The 15,371-nt window shown below is 35.7% G+C and overlaps 1 protein-coding gene across 1 annotated transcript in view; it reads left to right on the top strand.

Annotated features, from left to right (window-relative positions):
* LOC133534669 (ATP-binding cassette sub-family G member 1) overlaps positions 1-11,931 on the top strand; it is a 49,593-nt gene extending 37,662 nt beyond the window's left edge. Inside the window, exons 9-13 of the mRNA XM_061873883.1 lie at positions 1,498-1,666; positions 6,397-6,497; positions 7,752-7,907; positions 8,312-8,495; positions 10,261-11,931. Of these exons, the coding sequence (XP_061729867.1) occupies positions 1,498-1,666; positions 6,397-6,497; positions 7,752-7,907; positions 8,312-8,495; positions 10,261-10,415 (765 nt within the window). The 3' untranslated portion in view covers positions 10,416-11,931. The remainder of the gene's footprint in view (positions 1-1,497; positions 1,667-6,396; positions 6,498-7,751; positions 7,908-8,311; positions 8,496-10,260) is intronic.
* Positions 11,932-15,371: the final 3,440 nt, after the last annotated feature.

The raw sequence follows: 15,371 nt of genomic DNA, 5'->3' as shown, positions 1-15,371 counted from the left end.
TGAAAACCTAAAAATCAACAAACAATTTGTTTAGCGCACAATTAATACATACAATAGTACTCAGAGCTTCGATGACCGCAAGAGGTCTGGAAAACCACGCACCGTTCGGACCCCAGCTCGAATAAAGGTAGTGAAGGCGAGAATTGCAAGAAACCGGAAGCAAAAGTTGTTAGCAATACAGATGTCTGTGAAAAGAAGCTCCCTAAAAAAGTTATCAATGAAGACCTTAGACTACACGCTTACCGCAGACAAAAAGGTCATTTGCTTAATGGACGATTAAAGACTATGAGGCTAGAGAGAAGTCGCGTGCTATTGAAGCGATACGCACAAAATGGCCACCGAAAAATACTATTTACGGATGAAAAAATGTTTACCATTGAAGAATGTTGTAACCGCCAGAATGACAGAGTGTATACAAAAAACAGTCAAGAGGCGATTGCGGCTGTTCCGAGAGTGCAACGAGGCCATCATCCCTCTTATGTGATGATTTGGCTGGGTGTGTCATACTCGGGGCTAACACAGGTTCATTTCTGTGAAAAGATATGAAAACTGGGGCCAAAGTTTACCAGGAAACAGTTCTCGAACCAATAGTGAAGCCCTTAAGCCACCCTATTTAAAAACCAGCCCTGGCCTTTAACTTTCAAAAGGACTCAGCTCCTGCACATAAGGCAAAAACAACTCAAGCCTGGTTTCGAAGGAACAAAATTGACTTTATTGCCCACGAAGACTGGCCGTCCTCCAGCCCGGACCTTAACCCCCTGGATTATGCCATATGGCATGTTATTGAGGAGAAAGCCTGTGCTAAATCCCACACAAATCTTGACTTCCTCAAGCGGGCCATAGTTAAGACAGTGACGGAATTAGACATGACAATCGTGCGTGCCGCTATTGATGACTGGCCTCGTCGTTTGAGGGCCTGTCTCAAGGCCAGAGGAGGCCATTTTGAATTATACTGTCATATGTAATTCCTGATTTTGTGTACTTCATTTTAATATATAGTTTATTCAACTTTCATTCGTATATTTTATGTAGATAAAGATTATTGCAGTAACACAATTTAGTAACCAACTAGGTAAAACAACATAAGCTCTTCTTCACTTTTGTTTAATTTTAGTAAGTTAAAATTAACACCCCTTTGCTACTGCCATTTGAACATCTTCTCCAGATTTTTTCCACAGTATCACAAAATACGGTGGTGATAACTAAAATTTGTTGCATTGAAATATAACTTAACAGACCTAATATTAACCTTACCAAAGTTTCGACGCTACGTACTTATTTACACTTTTTATAAGAACATAAACATACCGACTACTAAAATAATAATCTTGCACGTACCTACCCAATTACAAACTCGAAATACTATAATTGAAATGCTGTAATTGGGTTATAACTTTTGGGTTGTGATGGAAACTCTTTTTTTTCTTTTGCTTGTCATGTCGCTTCACTGAAAGTACCTACTCTTAACAGTTATTCATTGAACATTGTTATTTACAGTCTCACTTTATGCTCCGAGTTGCGTGTCACGTGATAATCGCGCTAATCTTCGGCTACCTGTACCATGGCGTGGGCAGCGAGGCCAGCTCCGTGCTCGGCAACTACGTCTACCTGTACGGCTCCATGCTGCTGGTGGTCTACACCGGGAAGATGTCCGTGGCATTATCATGTGAGTCTACAGTTTACATTGCGTGTTTCTGTCCACCCTTGTCTAGCGTAGACACAACGTGGACAGAACTACGTCGAACGTACGTAGCGTTATCATGTGAATATTTTGATCAAATTTTTATTTTTAAGTGCGTTTATTTTAAATGCAGAGTGCGTTTCATTAACACATTTCGGGAGCATATTATGTCATAGCAACTTATGATGTACCGAAAAACCTATTGTTCCATAATAGGTACTGTTGGAAACTCCTTGGGTATGTAGGTATGGATAATTATATTCACAATTGCAGTTTAGGTACCTTAGTGTGCATCTAGAATTGACCTAGTCATTGACGGCAGAAGGCTTACTCGTATATAAAAAATTAAACTTTGTACAACTGTAAAACTATTCTACCTGCTTAAATTGAATACACCTAAGGTCATTTACCCTTGATTTTATTTTAATCAATTTATTTCAATCAATCTAATTATATTATGCTCTAGTATAATCACGGGTCTTATCTTATTTCAAAGATTAGAGACAACAATGATCAAAAACTATTATAGCTTTTGCCCGCGACTTCGTCCGCGTGGAATTAGTAATTTGTTCTTTTTTTTAAATCCAATGTGCTTTTTATGGATTTCCCATACAAACTTCTATCCGCTTTTCATCCCCTTAAGGGATATTTTACACAGGTACGGGGATGATTCGAGGATAACAACTATTTATCCTTCTCCACAATCAAAATTATTTCCATGCCAAATATCATCTAAATCGGTTCAGCGGTTATTGATTCCCCATATTAACTTCCACCTCCCTTTTCCCCCTATTATGATTCTTGGCATACATACTACCCTATGTCCATCCCCGGGACTAACAGATAAATATATTCATATCGGTTTGATGTCAGTGCACGTTTGAGTTAGTCTGTAATTGGCCTGGCTCTACCATATTTGAACTAAATCGGTTAAGCTACTGTCACATTTTCGTCTGTCGGTCTGCCCGTCCGTACGTCCGTCAGCCCAGTCGTCAGTTCAGTGGTCAGTGTAATCGTCAGTCCGGTTGTCAGCCCAGATTGTCAGTCCGGTTGTGAGTCCAGTTTCAGTCTAGTATCCGTCCAGTGTCAGTCTAGCATCCGTCCAGTGTCAGTCCAGTGGCTGTCCAATATTAATTCAGTGTCAATGCAATGTCAAGTCCAGTGTCATTATTACCAGGGGGTCGGTTCTGTATAAGTCCAATATCAGTTCAGTGACAGTCCAGTCAGTTCTGTATCAGTCTAGTTGTCAGTCTAGTTCTCAGTCCAGTGGTCAGTCAAGTCGACAGTCAAGACGTCAGCACAGTGTCCTTCCATTCTCAGCCCAATGTCAGTCCAGTGTCAGTCCAATGTCAGTCCAGTATCAGTCCAATGTCAAGCCAGTATCAGTCAGGGTCAGTTCTGCGTCAGTTTTGTCTCGGGTCAGTGTCAGTTCTATGTCAGTTCAGAGTCAGTCCAGTGTCAGCCCAGTGTTAGTCCAGTGTCAGACCAGTATCAGTCCAGTGTCAGTCCAATGTCAGCCTAATGTCAGTCCAGTGTCAGTGCAGTGTCAGTCCAATTAGTCAGGCAGTCAGTCAGTCGGTCATTTAGTCAGTCAGTCAGAAGGCTCTCTTGATTGTTCAAAAACGAATGAGAAAGTAGCATTTTATCTACATGTTGGATAAAGTAATCAGATGCAAAATTTGCAATATGTCCTTACATTAGCCGGTAAAATTGACTTTTAAATTATGACTCGCTACGCTCGTGGTTCAATTTTGCAATCTATCGCTTTGGGATATCAATATTAGCACGAGCGGTTAAACAACAACTTTGCCCACTTCTAAAACAAAAAACTACCCTATATCCTTCGCCGGGACTCAAAACTATCTCTGTACCAAATTTCATCTAAAGCAGTTCAGCGGTTTAAGCGTGATGAGGTAACAGAAATACAGACAGACAGGCAGACACACTTTGACATTTATGATATTAGTATGGATTTGTTGGGAACCAAGGACATGACGCAGCTGCGCCACAACATTGTATTTATCAGTAACTTATCGTAAAATACTATCACGGATTCACGACGCTGTCGGAAATGTGTAAATACTTGTTACTTGACTCTTTGGCCAGTATAAGTTATGACAAACAGGCCAATTCGAGTTTAGGATACTGATCTAAAAGTGTCAAAAGTGACATTTATTCAACAAAAAACGTCATGCCGTGGTCTCTCTTTATGGTGGGGAGCCCAAGAGGGGATTTTTGGAGTCACTAGATCGCACCAGGTAAATATAGCAGGGGGGATACCATACCTTGCATCCTGTTGGGTACCTCCACCAAGTATGAGACCTTGACACCGAGCCGGGAGTCCAGGACAGCCCGTTTGAAATACTCGAGCGGATCAGATTAAAATATGATGGATTAATTGTTAAATAGAGTCTATTTTAATAATCTGACGATTTTAGCAATCCGTAAGCGAGTGGCAGGGTCACAAACTTGGAAAAAAATCGCGACCTTGATTTAGGTACTCGAGCGCGTTTGATGTTATTTTTATTTTGAACGAGGTAATGCATGAATAACGATTAACGAAATTAAAAAAATCTGCCGGTTTGCGCAAGCCGAAGTTTCCAAAAATCGTGTATGAAGTTTAGTGCGCCCAACGCTTTTTCCTTTTCACCGTTTTGCTATCTCTGGCTCCTATTTGTAGTTAAGCACACTTTTATATATTCGACCCGATTCGAAGAATGAGATACGATAACGATAAGTTCTGGTTTAGATAAGTTCTCATTTAGATATCGTTTGTATGAAGTATAATTGACAGAAGCAGCTCGATTTGGGCAACCAATGTCACTTTGACGTTAGAAATATCGTAGATAGATCTTATTGGGATCACAGCGGAAAAGAAATAAACGTCAATTTTGACATGTCGTTTAGTTATCGATCTTTTAAAGATCTTAAACGTGTCTTAATCATTCTTCGAAATTCGAATCGGGCCGATTGTCTAAGTTAAGTATAGCATAAGGTTGTAAATTTTAATTGTCATTTATATTTGTAGTTGTTGGGATTTGTTTTGTCTTATTACAAGGGGCCTCTATATGTTGGCTTCGGCCCCACGCACGCCTTTCAAATGTGCGGGACCCCATGGTCCCGAGAATTTGTAAAAGACAGACATAATAATAATAATAAAATTATTGTGCACTACAAAGAGAAATACATGTTACAAACAAAAAAAGGACTTAAGTGAGTAGTAACAACAGGCGGACTTATCGCTAAAAAGCGATCTCTTCCGGACAACCTTCAGATAGCGATTCAGTGGCTAGAAATAAAGTTATTGGGCAGTGTAAAACCACATAAGTGTCAAGTATATAAATAAGTAAATAGAAACTACAAACAATAACAAATAAACTACATATATAATTTAGGCAACAATAATACACTACATATACCTACACAAAATACATAAATACATATTGAGAATTCAAGCAAAAGAAACGACCAGGCAAGAAAATGATATGAGAGAAAGGACCATGACTAAGAGAGAGATAAATAATGTTCTTTTAGACGTTTTTTTTTAAATGGATGGGATGGGAATGGAATGGATGGTATATATTTTTTTTCTTTCTTTCCCACGCCGTCCCTATGGGCCCTCCGTTGCAAATATTTTAATAATACGCTTGTAACGAAATAATTAAAGTATTGTTAATAGTAGGGCAGAGCAAGATACTGAATTTGAAATTACTCGAACTTAAAAAACTCGTAAAAAAACATTCATTCAGAAATCTTCAAACTATGATATCTCTTGATTTGTTAGTCGATTTTGGTCTACTTAATGGCACTCTACGCAGTTTACTAGGCACAAAAAAGTTTACAAATATACGAATAAAATTTAAAAAAAAAACATCTTATTTTTTTTTTATCGTGAGAATAAGTATACTGCTCCACAGTATCGTCAGATTTAGGTTTCACACAACTGGGTCATGATACACAAAATATACAAAAGTGCCATGATTGCACCTTCCCTTTGATTTGTACTTTGACCTCTTTGGAAAATGCTATATCAAAAGTTTATACACCAACACAACGTATAAATAATAAAAATAAGCGTACCTGTATTAAAAATATACGCCTGTTAGTCTCAGTTATCAGTTTCCCCCAACCACTTCGGGAAATAGGGATATACGTCATATACCTCAAGAGCAAAATATATATATGGCAAACACTTGAATTAGTCTTCGCACTCTTCACAGAAATAGCTGCCCCTCCCTGAATTAGATGTGCAACCCTCATGGGCCCATTTTTAGGGTCACGCGGTCAACTCGCAACCCTTATAGTTTCGCGGCGAAACTTTCGCCATGTCCGTCTGTCTGTCTGTCCGAGGCTTTGCTTCGTGATCGTTAGTGCTAGAAAGCTGCAATTAGGCATGGATATATAAATCAACACGGCCGACAAAGTTGTAAAATATAATCTCTAAATAAATCTTTTTTAGGGTACCTCCCCTACATGTAAAGTGGAGATGTCATTTATTTTAGCTTCAACCCTATAGTGTGGGGTCTTCAACTAATATTTTGATAATGTTAATATTTTCGGAAATAATCGCTCCGAAATTCCGTATACCTACGTCTGAAAACGCTCCTATTATCTCGCACACTGTAAAGCGTTAAAGAATTTCTCACTAATGACTACTCTAAATTTGACGTTAATATAATATATGTATCTCAATGACAATGTATGTTTTGTTACAGTTAACCTGGAGATGAATATATTAAAAGGAGAACATTACAATAAGTGGTACAACTTAGGACCCTATGTCGTCTCTATTCTGGCAGTAGAGCTACCATTTCAGGTGGGTTTATTTACTTATTGTAGCAAGTGACAGCATCATACTTCTACAATGCATTCGTCCGGTCCAAGTTAGAAACAAATACGATCGTTTCGAATCCCCACGAAAAACATTACACGCTTTTAGTGGAAAAAGTTCAAAAATTTATATATAAGAAAGTATACGGGTATTATCCTCTTCTGTATCCAACACTATTCCTGTTGGGTATGGTAGACTACACATCCCTCGAAACTCACAGGAGTATATATCTAGTGAAATATTTTCTCAGATTAATACGAGGGGCAATAACTAACGCTCAATTATTATCACAAATTGCACTCCGTGTTCCCCGACTCACCGCCAAAGTACTACGTCCTCGACGCCGCGGTCTCTTCGCTATCCCTACAACTCGAACTCGCAAGCTTGCTAACTCTCCTGTTTACCAAGCGCAGACGCTACTGAACGACATTTTAGACAGCGACGACCAACTTGATATCTTCATAACAACCGAGACCGAATTCCTAGCCACATGTCGTTATATCGAGAAAATCGCTACCACTAGCACCAATGACTGTATATTGGGTATTAAAATCAATCAATAATTATAATATTTATAATTTTGCTAATTTGACATATTTTTCTAAAGTGCCTTATTTATTCTGTACAATTGAATTTATTATTAATTTTATTGCAGTAAAATGTGACATTGCCTATTATTCAAAATTCACTTATTATTAATTCTGATCTTTTTATATACCTAATTTATACTGTAGAGATTAATTTCATTTTAATTATTTTATCTGAGAAAACTTAGGAATAAAAACATTGTTATTATTCCTAAGTCTATATTTCACTATTGTACGCATAATTCTTTAATTCAATTCAATTTTATTTTATTTTGTCTATTGCAATTCGTCTTTCCAATTATTGTATTTTTAAAAGTGATTAATGCATGTTAGACATTAAGTAATATACTTAATGCCAATTAGCACGTAAGGTTTAGCTGTTAGTGCTGATTGAATGAAATAAATAAATGAAATGAAATGAAAAATTAAAAAACTTATTGATAGATATCTCGTTGCAATAAGCTCTAAGAATGGTTTGTTAATTGAATCAACAATTGTATTTCGCACATAATTATTTCGGATTGTTATTATCAATACGAATTGTACTTGTCAGTTTTAAATGTATCAGATTCAACAATTATATTATAATTACGGTAGCAGATGTTCCGGCTCAGTGAAAAATATTAAATCCCAATTATTATTTGGTCCGCAGATGATCTCTTGCGTGTCGTACGTGGTGTTGTCGTACTGGTTAACAGACAATCCCATGGAGCCGACGCGAGCAACGCTGTTCCTGGCTACCATAGTCATCACCTCTCTCTGCGCGCAGTCATGGGGGTATTTCATCGGTTCGACGACCCCTACCAAGGTAGGATTAAGACAGTTTTTCTCTTGGAGTTGCAATACCATAAACTATCAATTTATCTAACTAGTTTTTACGATTTGCCCATTACTAATTTATGTTTTTAGTGTAAAAGATTTACCAAACGAAAATAAAATTGAAAAATAAGATTTTCAAGTAATTATTATTATGTCCTATATTTCACAATATTAATACCTTTAAGTATAGCTCTTGCCTTATTGGGGAAGTATAATACACTATGTTATGAAAAATATAATACATTATGTTTCAAATGCATAAGTACTTGGAATTCTTGCAGTCCATATTATTATTATAAACACGAATTTAGTTTTTACGAAGTAATATACGAATATTACTTAGTTCCTTGCAATTATTACATGGAAGTATAACAATTTTACTGGCATTTTCAGATCGCAGTGTTCATAGGGCCTATATTAGCGTGCCTGTTCTCGGTATTCGGTTTCTGCCTGTCTTTAGCGGACACACCCATGGGTTTCCGATGGTTGCACTACATCTCCTACTTCAGAGCCGGCTTCCATGTGGCAGTGCATTCTGTTTACGGTTTTAATAGAACCAACATCTACTGTTCAAAAGGTAAAGGTTACCGGCGCTTTTTTAAAATGATTATTCGGTTAACTTTTTTATAAGAAGTAAACGCTACACGTGTATTATTAGAACATCACATTATTGTATTCGTTTAACTAGACGTATTTTTCATACTGATGATGATAAAGCTGTTGCAACTACCACAATACCTCGTCATAAATTGGTACCCTAATATAATATTGTACCAATTTTAATAATGGAGCTTCTGCGTTTCTGCTGTGCCTCCACCATATTCGCAGAAGCCCGAATACCTCACTTTATGTCGGTGGTGCTGGCGCGGATTGCTTCCCTCTGGGATGAGATGCGCCGCTCCCAATACACTATTCTGATGTCGAAGTATCACAATGTTACTCGTAATTATACTTAATATGTGGCACTGGCTTTCCGTGCACCAAAAAGGGAACAAAACATTTAATAATTTTAATTTACTATTTAATTGCTTTAGTTTTATTTATTTATAAGTATTTCTTTGTTATTTTAAAATGTGTTTTTATAATGTCGCCATCGCCAATTATAATTTCGCCATGTCCGTCTGTCCGCGGCTTTGCTCCGTGATCGTTAGTGCCAGAAAGCTGCCATTTTACATGAATACATAAATAATGCATAGCGACAGAACAGTAAAATATATATATTTTTTTTTATTGTTATAGGGTACCTCCCATACAAAATGATATCTTTTGAATTATTATTTTTTTGCTTGACCCAATAGTGTAGGGTATCGTTGGATAGGTCTTTAAAAAAACATTTTTAGGGGTCTTCAACAAACGTTTTTTTTTTATTTAGTTTATATTTTAGAAAATAATCTCTCTGAAAGAAAAAAAATATGTGTCCTCCCCCTCAAACTTTTTAACAATGGGTCCAAAAAATATGAAAAAAATCTTAGTAAATACTCTCAATGGAAACTATAGCACAAGTGATCGGTCTAGCGGTTTTTGACTTTTAGCAAAAATCTTCTCTTCTTAGTAAAAAGACGTACCTTGGCCTGTTCTGACAGAATGGTACTTACGAAACCCTACACTGAGCATGGCCCGACATGTTCTTGGTCGATTTTTATTTTATATGGGCTTACTTAACCTCTCGTGTGCGGGGATTTATTTTTCCTAATAGTTTCCTCGTACGCGGATCCGCGTTCCTGTATACGAGGGCTTAATACATGTGTTACTAATAATACCAATCGACATTGTAAACTAAAAATGGACAAGTTATAGCTTAGTTTTATATCGATATGACTTTATCAGCAAGCATTCATCGTGCCTGTTTGCACGACTATCGTTAAAATTTAAGTCTAATAGGTCCTAATGTAGATACGAATGCAAATATCTACCAAGAAAATGTATTTAGCTACCTACAGTTATTATGTATATGTTTAAAAAAAGTGGCAGATAAAATAAAATGAATTACATAAAGTTTAAATATGGAACAAAACTTTAAACACGTGTAAAGATAACAAGTCGTTGTAGTAATTATTTAGTATTAGGTATATAATGATGTATTTTGTTGTGTCTAGCTTTTCGGTGAAAGAAAACATCGTGAGGACACCTGCATACATCTGCGAAGAAATTCAAAGGTGTATGTGAAGTCCCCAATCCGCATTGGGCTAGCGTGGGGACTATAGCCCGAGCCCTCTCGGGCATGAGAGTAGGCCTGTGCTCAGTAGTGGGACGTATATGGGCTGAATTGTTATTTATATTATTAGTATTATTTACACATTAACTCTTAAAAGTGATTACTTATTTCTATTGGTTTGTTTCAGAATATTGTCACTACCGAACTCCGAGTAAGTTTCTAAACGAGATGGACATGAGCTACATCGACGTCGGCGGGAACATGATGTTCATCGTCGGCATGACGGTCGTCATGCATACGCTCACTTGCATAGCTCTATGGTACCGGCTCAACAAGAGGTGAAACAAGAACAAGAACGGCACAGATGATATGTACCTATGAATAGTTTAACTACCCCTGCGATATCATGGTCGCATTTTTATTACTTGTCATGTCGTGTCTTGTAGAACGTGACAGGCATGATAACAGATGATAAAACACCGACCATCTTAGCCCTGCTGTACTTGGCAAAACTGTATCATACAATTTTCGTATTACAGGGTTTGGTTACATGGGTTTACTTAAATAGTTTCTAAACAATATATCCAGTGTATGTGTATGAAGGTAATAATTACTAGTAGATAGGTATAATGATACCTCTATGTTTAATTGATCGACGTTCCTTGAATAAGAAAAGGCCAGAAGGATATTGTTTAAAGTTATAGAGTCAGACCAAGATAATTTGGCAGCGATTTTGACAGCCCAGACTGTGCAAGTGTTATTTCAAACGACAAACTTCTATGAAATTATGACGTCTACTTAACACTTGCACAGGCTGGGCTATCAAAATCTCTGCCAACTTATCTTGGTCTGACTCTAGTTAGGGGTTCCTGTCAGAACAAAGATGTGTTAAAATACTTAATAAAAATTTGCTCAATTAGCTTGCCAAGTTGGATCTGAATTAAAACCATGACCTTTTGTTTTATCTGCAGGCAATGATCATAAGTGATTTTACTTGTTCGCTTTATTTACATGATCCATAGTGTGGTGATAGGTGTTTGTGTGCCTAAACTGTAAGTTATTTAATGTTTATTTAAGGTAATTAGATTAATAACAAGTATTAATGTAATCTTTAGCAAACATCCTTAGTGTTAACTTGATTTCATTGTGTTTGTATTACCTTACCTTAATATCTGTTTTATGTTTATGGTACCGATTTACTCATTTTTATACAAACATTTCAATCGGTATTCGTACAGACTTTTTAATTAAATTACCTCTTTATGCATTTAAGGAGCAAAAATATAAAAGATTAAAATATAAATTCAAGCCGTCTTTCTTTAAATAAAACAAATTGACCGTCAATTTGTTTTATTTAAAGATTCAAAAGTAGTTGTTTTAACCTATATTGCATCATACAATTCATGAATCACCCAATGAAATTCATGTTCATAATTAAGCAACATGTCACCTGTAAGTGCATAAGTAGGTACATTCTAAAATTGTACCGTTAAAAACAGTAAAAATTATAGGTAGGTAATACCTACTTTCAGGCTGAACACTTACTTACATATCGTCACTGTGGTAATGAGACATTGTATAAGTATATAAAATAATATGTTGCAAAATAGTTTCCACAGCAAAAACGAATGAGGTACAAAGGTACCTATAATTACCATGTAAACATGAGTCAAGATTTTTAACACCTAATGATGGTCTTAAAACCATTTAAAACGAATAATGATTCTCAAGTTAATCTTTAGAGTATTTTCATCAACTCATTATGTAATCATGGTAGTCTATGTTTGTTAAATTATTGTGTTTCTATTTAGAACTCGAATACTAAGTACTTAAGTAAAATAAATAATGGAGTACGTAATCATTTGTTTTTATTATTCCATTTTATACAGCTCTCTTCAAATACCAATTGAAACCCGGGGAACTGATTATTAGGGATAGGCGGAGCGGAGCGGACTAATTATGAAATTTCATCGACCATGGAAAGGCATGGTAAAGGTTAAGGCTGCATTTACGTAATAATTGCATCTTATACGTAGTGTTTTCTCTAAAAGGTTGAAGTGCAAATCTCAGCTTAGAAGTTGGTAAATGAGACGAAACTTTTCCATATTCGTCATAAAAACTAAGAGAGTACTATTCATTATACGAAGCAAAGGCGTTGTTTGTCTCTCGCGGTCATTTAGAGACCCGAACTAAACAACAAAAGATTCTAACATAGTATGGAGCGGTTCAAAAAACATTTAGTGCAATATACATGAATTAAAAAAAAACATTCGTTTGAAATGTTATATTTAATTATTATTTGAAGATGAGTCTTAAAATAATATGTATAATAAAACTTTAGGTCTGCTTAAGTTAAGTGCTTTCGATAGCGACTTTTTTAAACTATTGATATGATTACATCAACTGTCAAATGATATTACATTTTGCAACGAGGAGGGGGGTAAGTGAAATATTGTAGACGAGAGCCTATAGATTCACGACAGCCGCAGGCTGGAGTGAATTCAAACTTGAGTTTGCAATTCGCAACTCGTGTCGATTTAAAACACTCCCTTCGGTCGTGTTTTAACGTATCACCACTCGTTGCGAATGTCCTATTTTTCGCACTTGTATCGTAATGTACTATTACAGTATATATAGTCCTACTTTCCCGCACTAGTGCGGGATGAGCTCTTCGTGCCTATGTCGAAACTTTTAAAGGGTCATATACGAGTACACTGTAAAACGTACGATACACGTGCGAACTATCGTGAAACAGGTACATAATAAGGGTTCTTAAAATTCAAGGGCCAAAAAATAGGACTCGCCTGAGAATTTTAAGATCTAAAAGTACCTACCGTTGCTACAGCAGCAAATACCTAAAATGAAAATGATAAATAAAATATGATAAAGTACATAAATACCTATAGATACAAATGGACCTAAATAAATTTTGTTTGTAAATCTTTGCCTAGAAGTTAGCATTAAAAAAAACAACAGTTGTACTACCCTTAAATGCATGATTTTTCATTTTACCCGAAATGATTAAGTATATGTGTAACGTAACTGTTTGCTGATTCTATGAAAAATAGTAAGAAAAATTATAACATCGATTTTTACTGCGAAATAAGTGTTGGAAGTTGCATAGGCTAAACCATATTTAGAGTAAGAGATAAGAGATATATAAAAAAATCTTACTACCATCAAAAAGGTACACTATTTGTGATATTCTTATGATAAAGCTTTTAAAATAAATCAAATGTTTATTCAGTAAATAATGAAATCTAATAAAATATACAATTACAACAAAAAGTAACATACAATTGGAAAAAAATACACACAAAACAATAATATATAAATAAACTACGAGTACAATGCTAAATAAACTATCTTGTTCTAAAAGACCATCGCGGGCTGTACCGGGTGCAAAGGTGCCCATCACATTTGCCGCGTTATCGCACTGGCTGGAGCTTTTATACCTATATAAAATAATAACAAACCCCAAAAAAAGCCCAAAATTACTAAAAATCATCAACTTCTAAGTTTTTCCAAGTTTTCCGACATTTCGTCTTAAAACAAATGTATTTTTTATAAATTAAAATACTGCTTAAATTTTACTATTTAATTAATATACAGGAACAAATAAATTTTGCCTAATTATGTATAAAATTAGATGCTTTTGTTGTGTAGGCTGCATCCTACACTATGCATGTAAGGGCTAATAAATGAATATTCATTTAACACTGCTAATGATCCCGTAGACTAGCGCCAGCTTGTCCCTCGCGCCGATTTAGATATCACTGGCAGTCATTTAATTGACAAATAGAAGTGTTGGGTCTCTGGGTCTTGCCAATATGCCAATCGTTCACACCGTATCGAACGATGTGGTAATCTCTCTCTATCACTCTCCGATATTAGTGCAACTTATTGCTAAGAAAAAATACCAGCTCAGCCCCTTCTCCGATTTGAAAAAAACCCTGCGTAAAAATCTCACATATCGAGGTTTCGATTTTGTATTCTACGCCTCTGTTTACGGCGCATTATTTGGCCGTTTTAAGCGTTGTTTGAGGTGACCTACTTCTTTTAAAAATATACATAAAGAAAGAAAACTTATAGACACAGGAAATGGTAATATTGAACTTATATAAAAAAAAGATTCATCTAGGGACAAAATCCAAAGAGTAAATGTCGAGAACATTTGTATGGAAAAATAACCACTGTTTCCCCTTAACGAGAGTCAGTAGAAACATGATGAGCGCAGCGCGACTTTTATGTTATGACTCGAGTTTACAATCGAGTTTATTGCTGTGTTACACACAATGTTTTATATAAGTAAACAAGTGTGTTAAATACGGTAAAATTTCAGATATCGTCCGCTATTTTGATTATTGTCATATAGCCACGAATTAAAATTGTGTAAAAAATATTTAATTGAAACAAAAGAAATGGAATATTAAGCTGATTTAATTTGATTTTAAGTAAATGTTTGATTCAATCATTCATATGACTTGGTGAAACATTTTATTTTTTCCCTATAGTTCGTTTTTTTGCATTAGAAAATAGGTTTAGGTGTCTTTTTATTTAAAATGATTGAAAAACACTTTCTAATAATTACCTTATGTTACTTATGAATGCAAAATAATATAAATAATCGTATATGATTTATAATTGTTACATATCTATTTCCTATGACTTATTTTTTAAAAGTTTTTTTATTTTATTTAAAGACACGTCAAGATCGTTTACCTTCTTTCTTATGCTAAAAAACGAACTATAGAGATTTTTAGGGTTCCGTACCTCATTAAAACGGATTTTTTATAGAATCACTTGTGCGTCTATCTGTCCGTCTGTCACAGCCTATTTGCTAGTAAACTACTGGAACAATTTAGTTGAAATTTGGTACACATAAATGTAAGTCTGTGACTCAAAGACGGACATGTTACGTTAATAAATTAATGTTAGATATAGGAGCCACTTTTATATTTTGACAAAATTAGAATAAAAATTTTCGGGTTCGAACATCTATCTCTTCTTCCCTCCAGTTGGTATCAGTTACTGTGCAACCAAGGTATCTAAAATGATACCCACTCTAGGTCTTCTCTCTTCACTCTGGAAAGGTATAAGAACATCAGAGTGAAGAGAGAAGACCTAGGTGAAGCAGTAGCACCTACAAAGGTGTGGATCATTCACAATCAGTTGAATCAGTCATAAGTTCCCCTACATTTCTATCAAACTGGTCATTGTAGGTACCTACTTTTGCAGTAGCTACCGGGTCTGCAATGGACCTCTCTGTCTGTAACAATCGTCCATAGTTGGTATCAG

This window comes from Cydia pomonella, chromosome 2 (assembly GCF_033807575.1).
Source record: "Cydia pomonella isolate Wapato2018A chromosome 2, ilCydPomo1, whole genome shotgun sequence".
NCBI lineage: Eukaryota > Metazoa > Arthropoda > Insecta > Lepidoptera > Tortricidae > Cydia > Cydia pomonella.
Note: the sequence above shows the minus strand (reverse complement) of the source record. Positions and strands in the feature narration are given on the sequence as shown.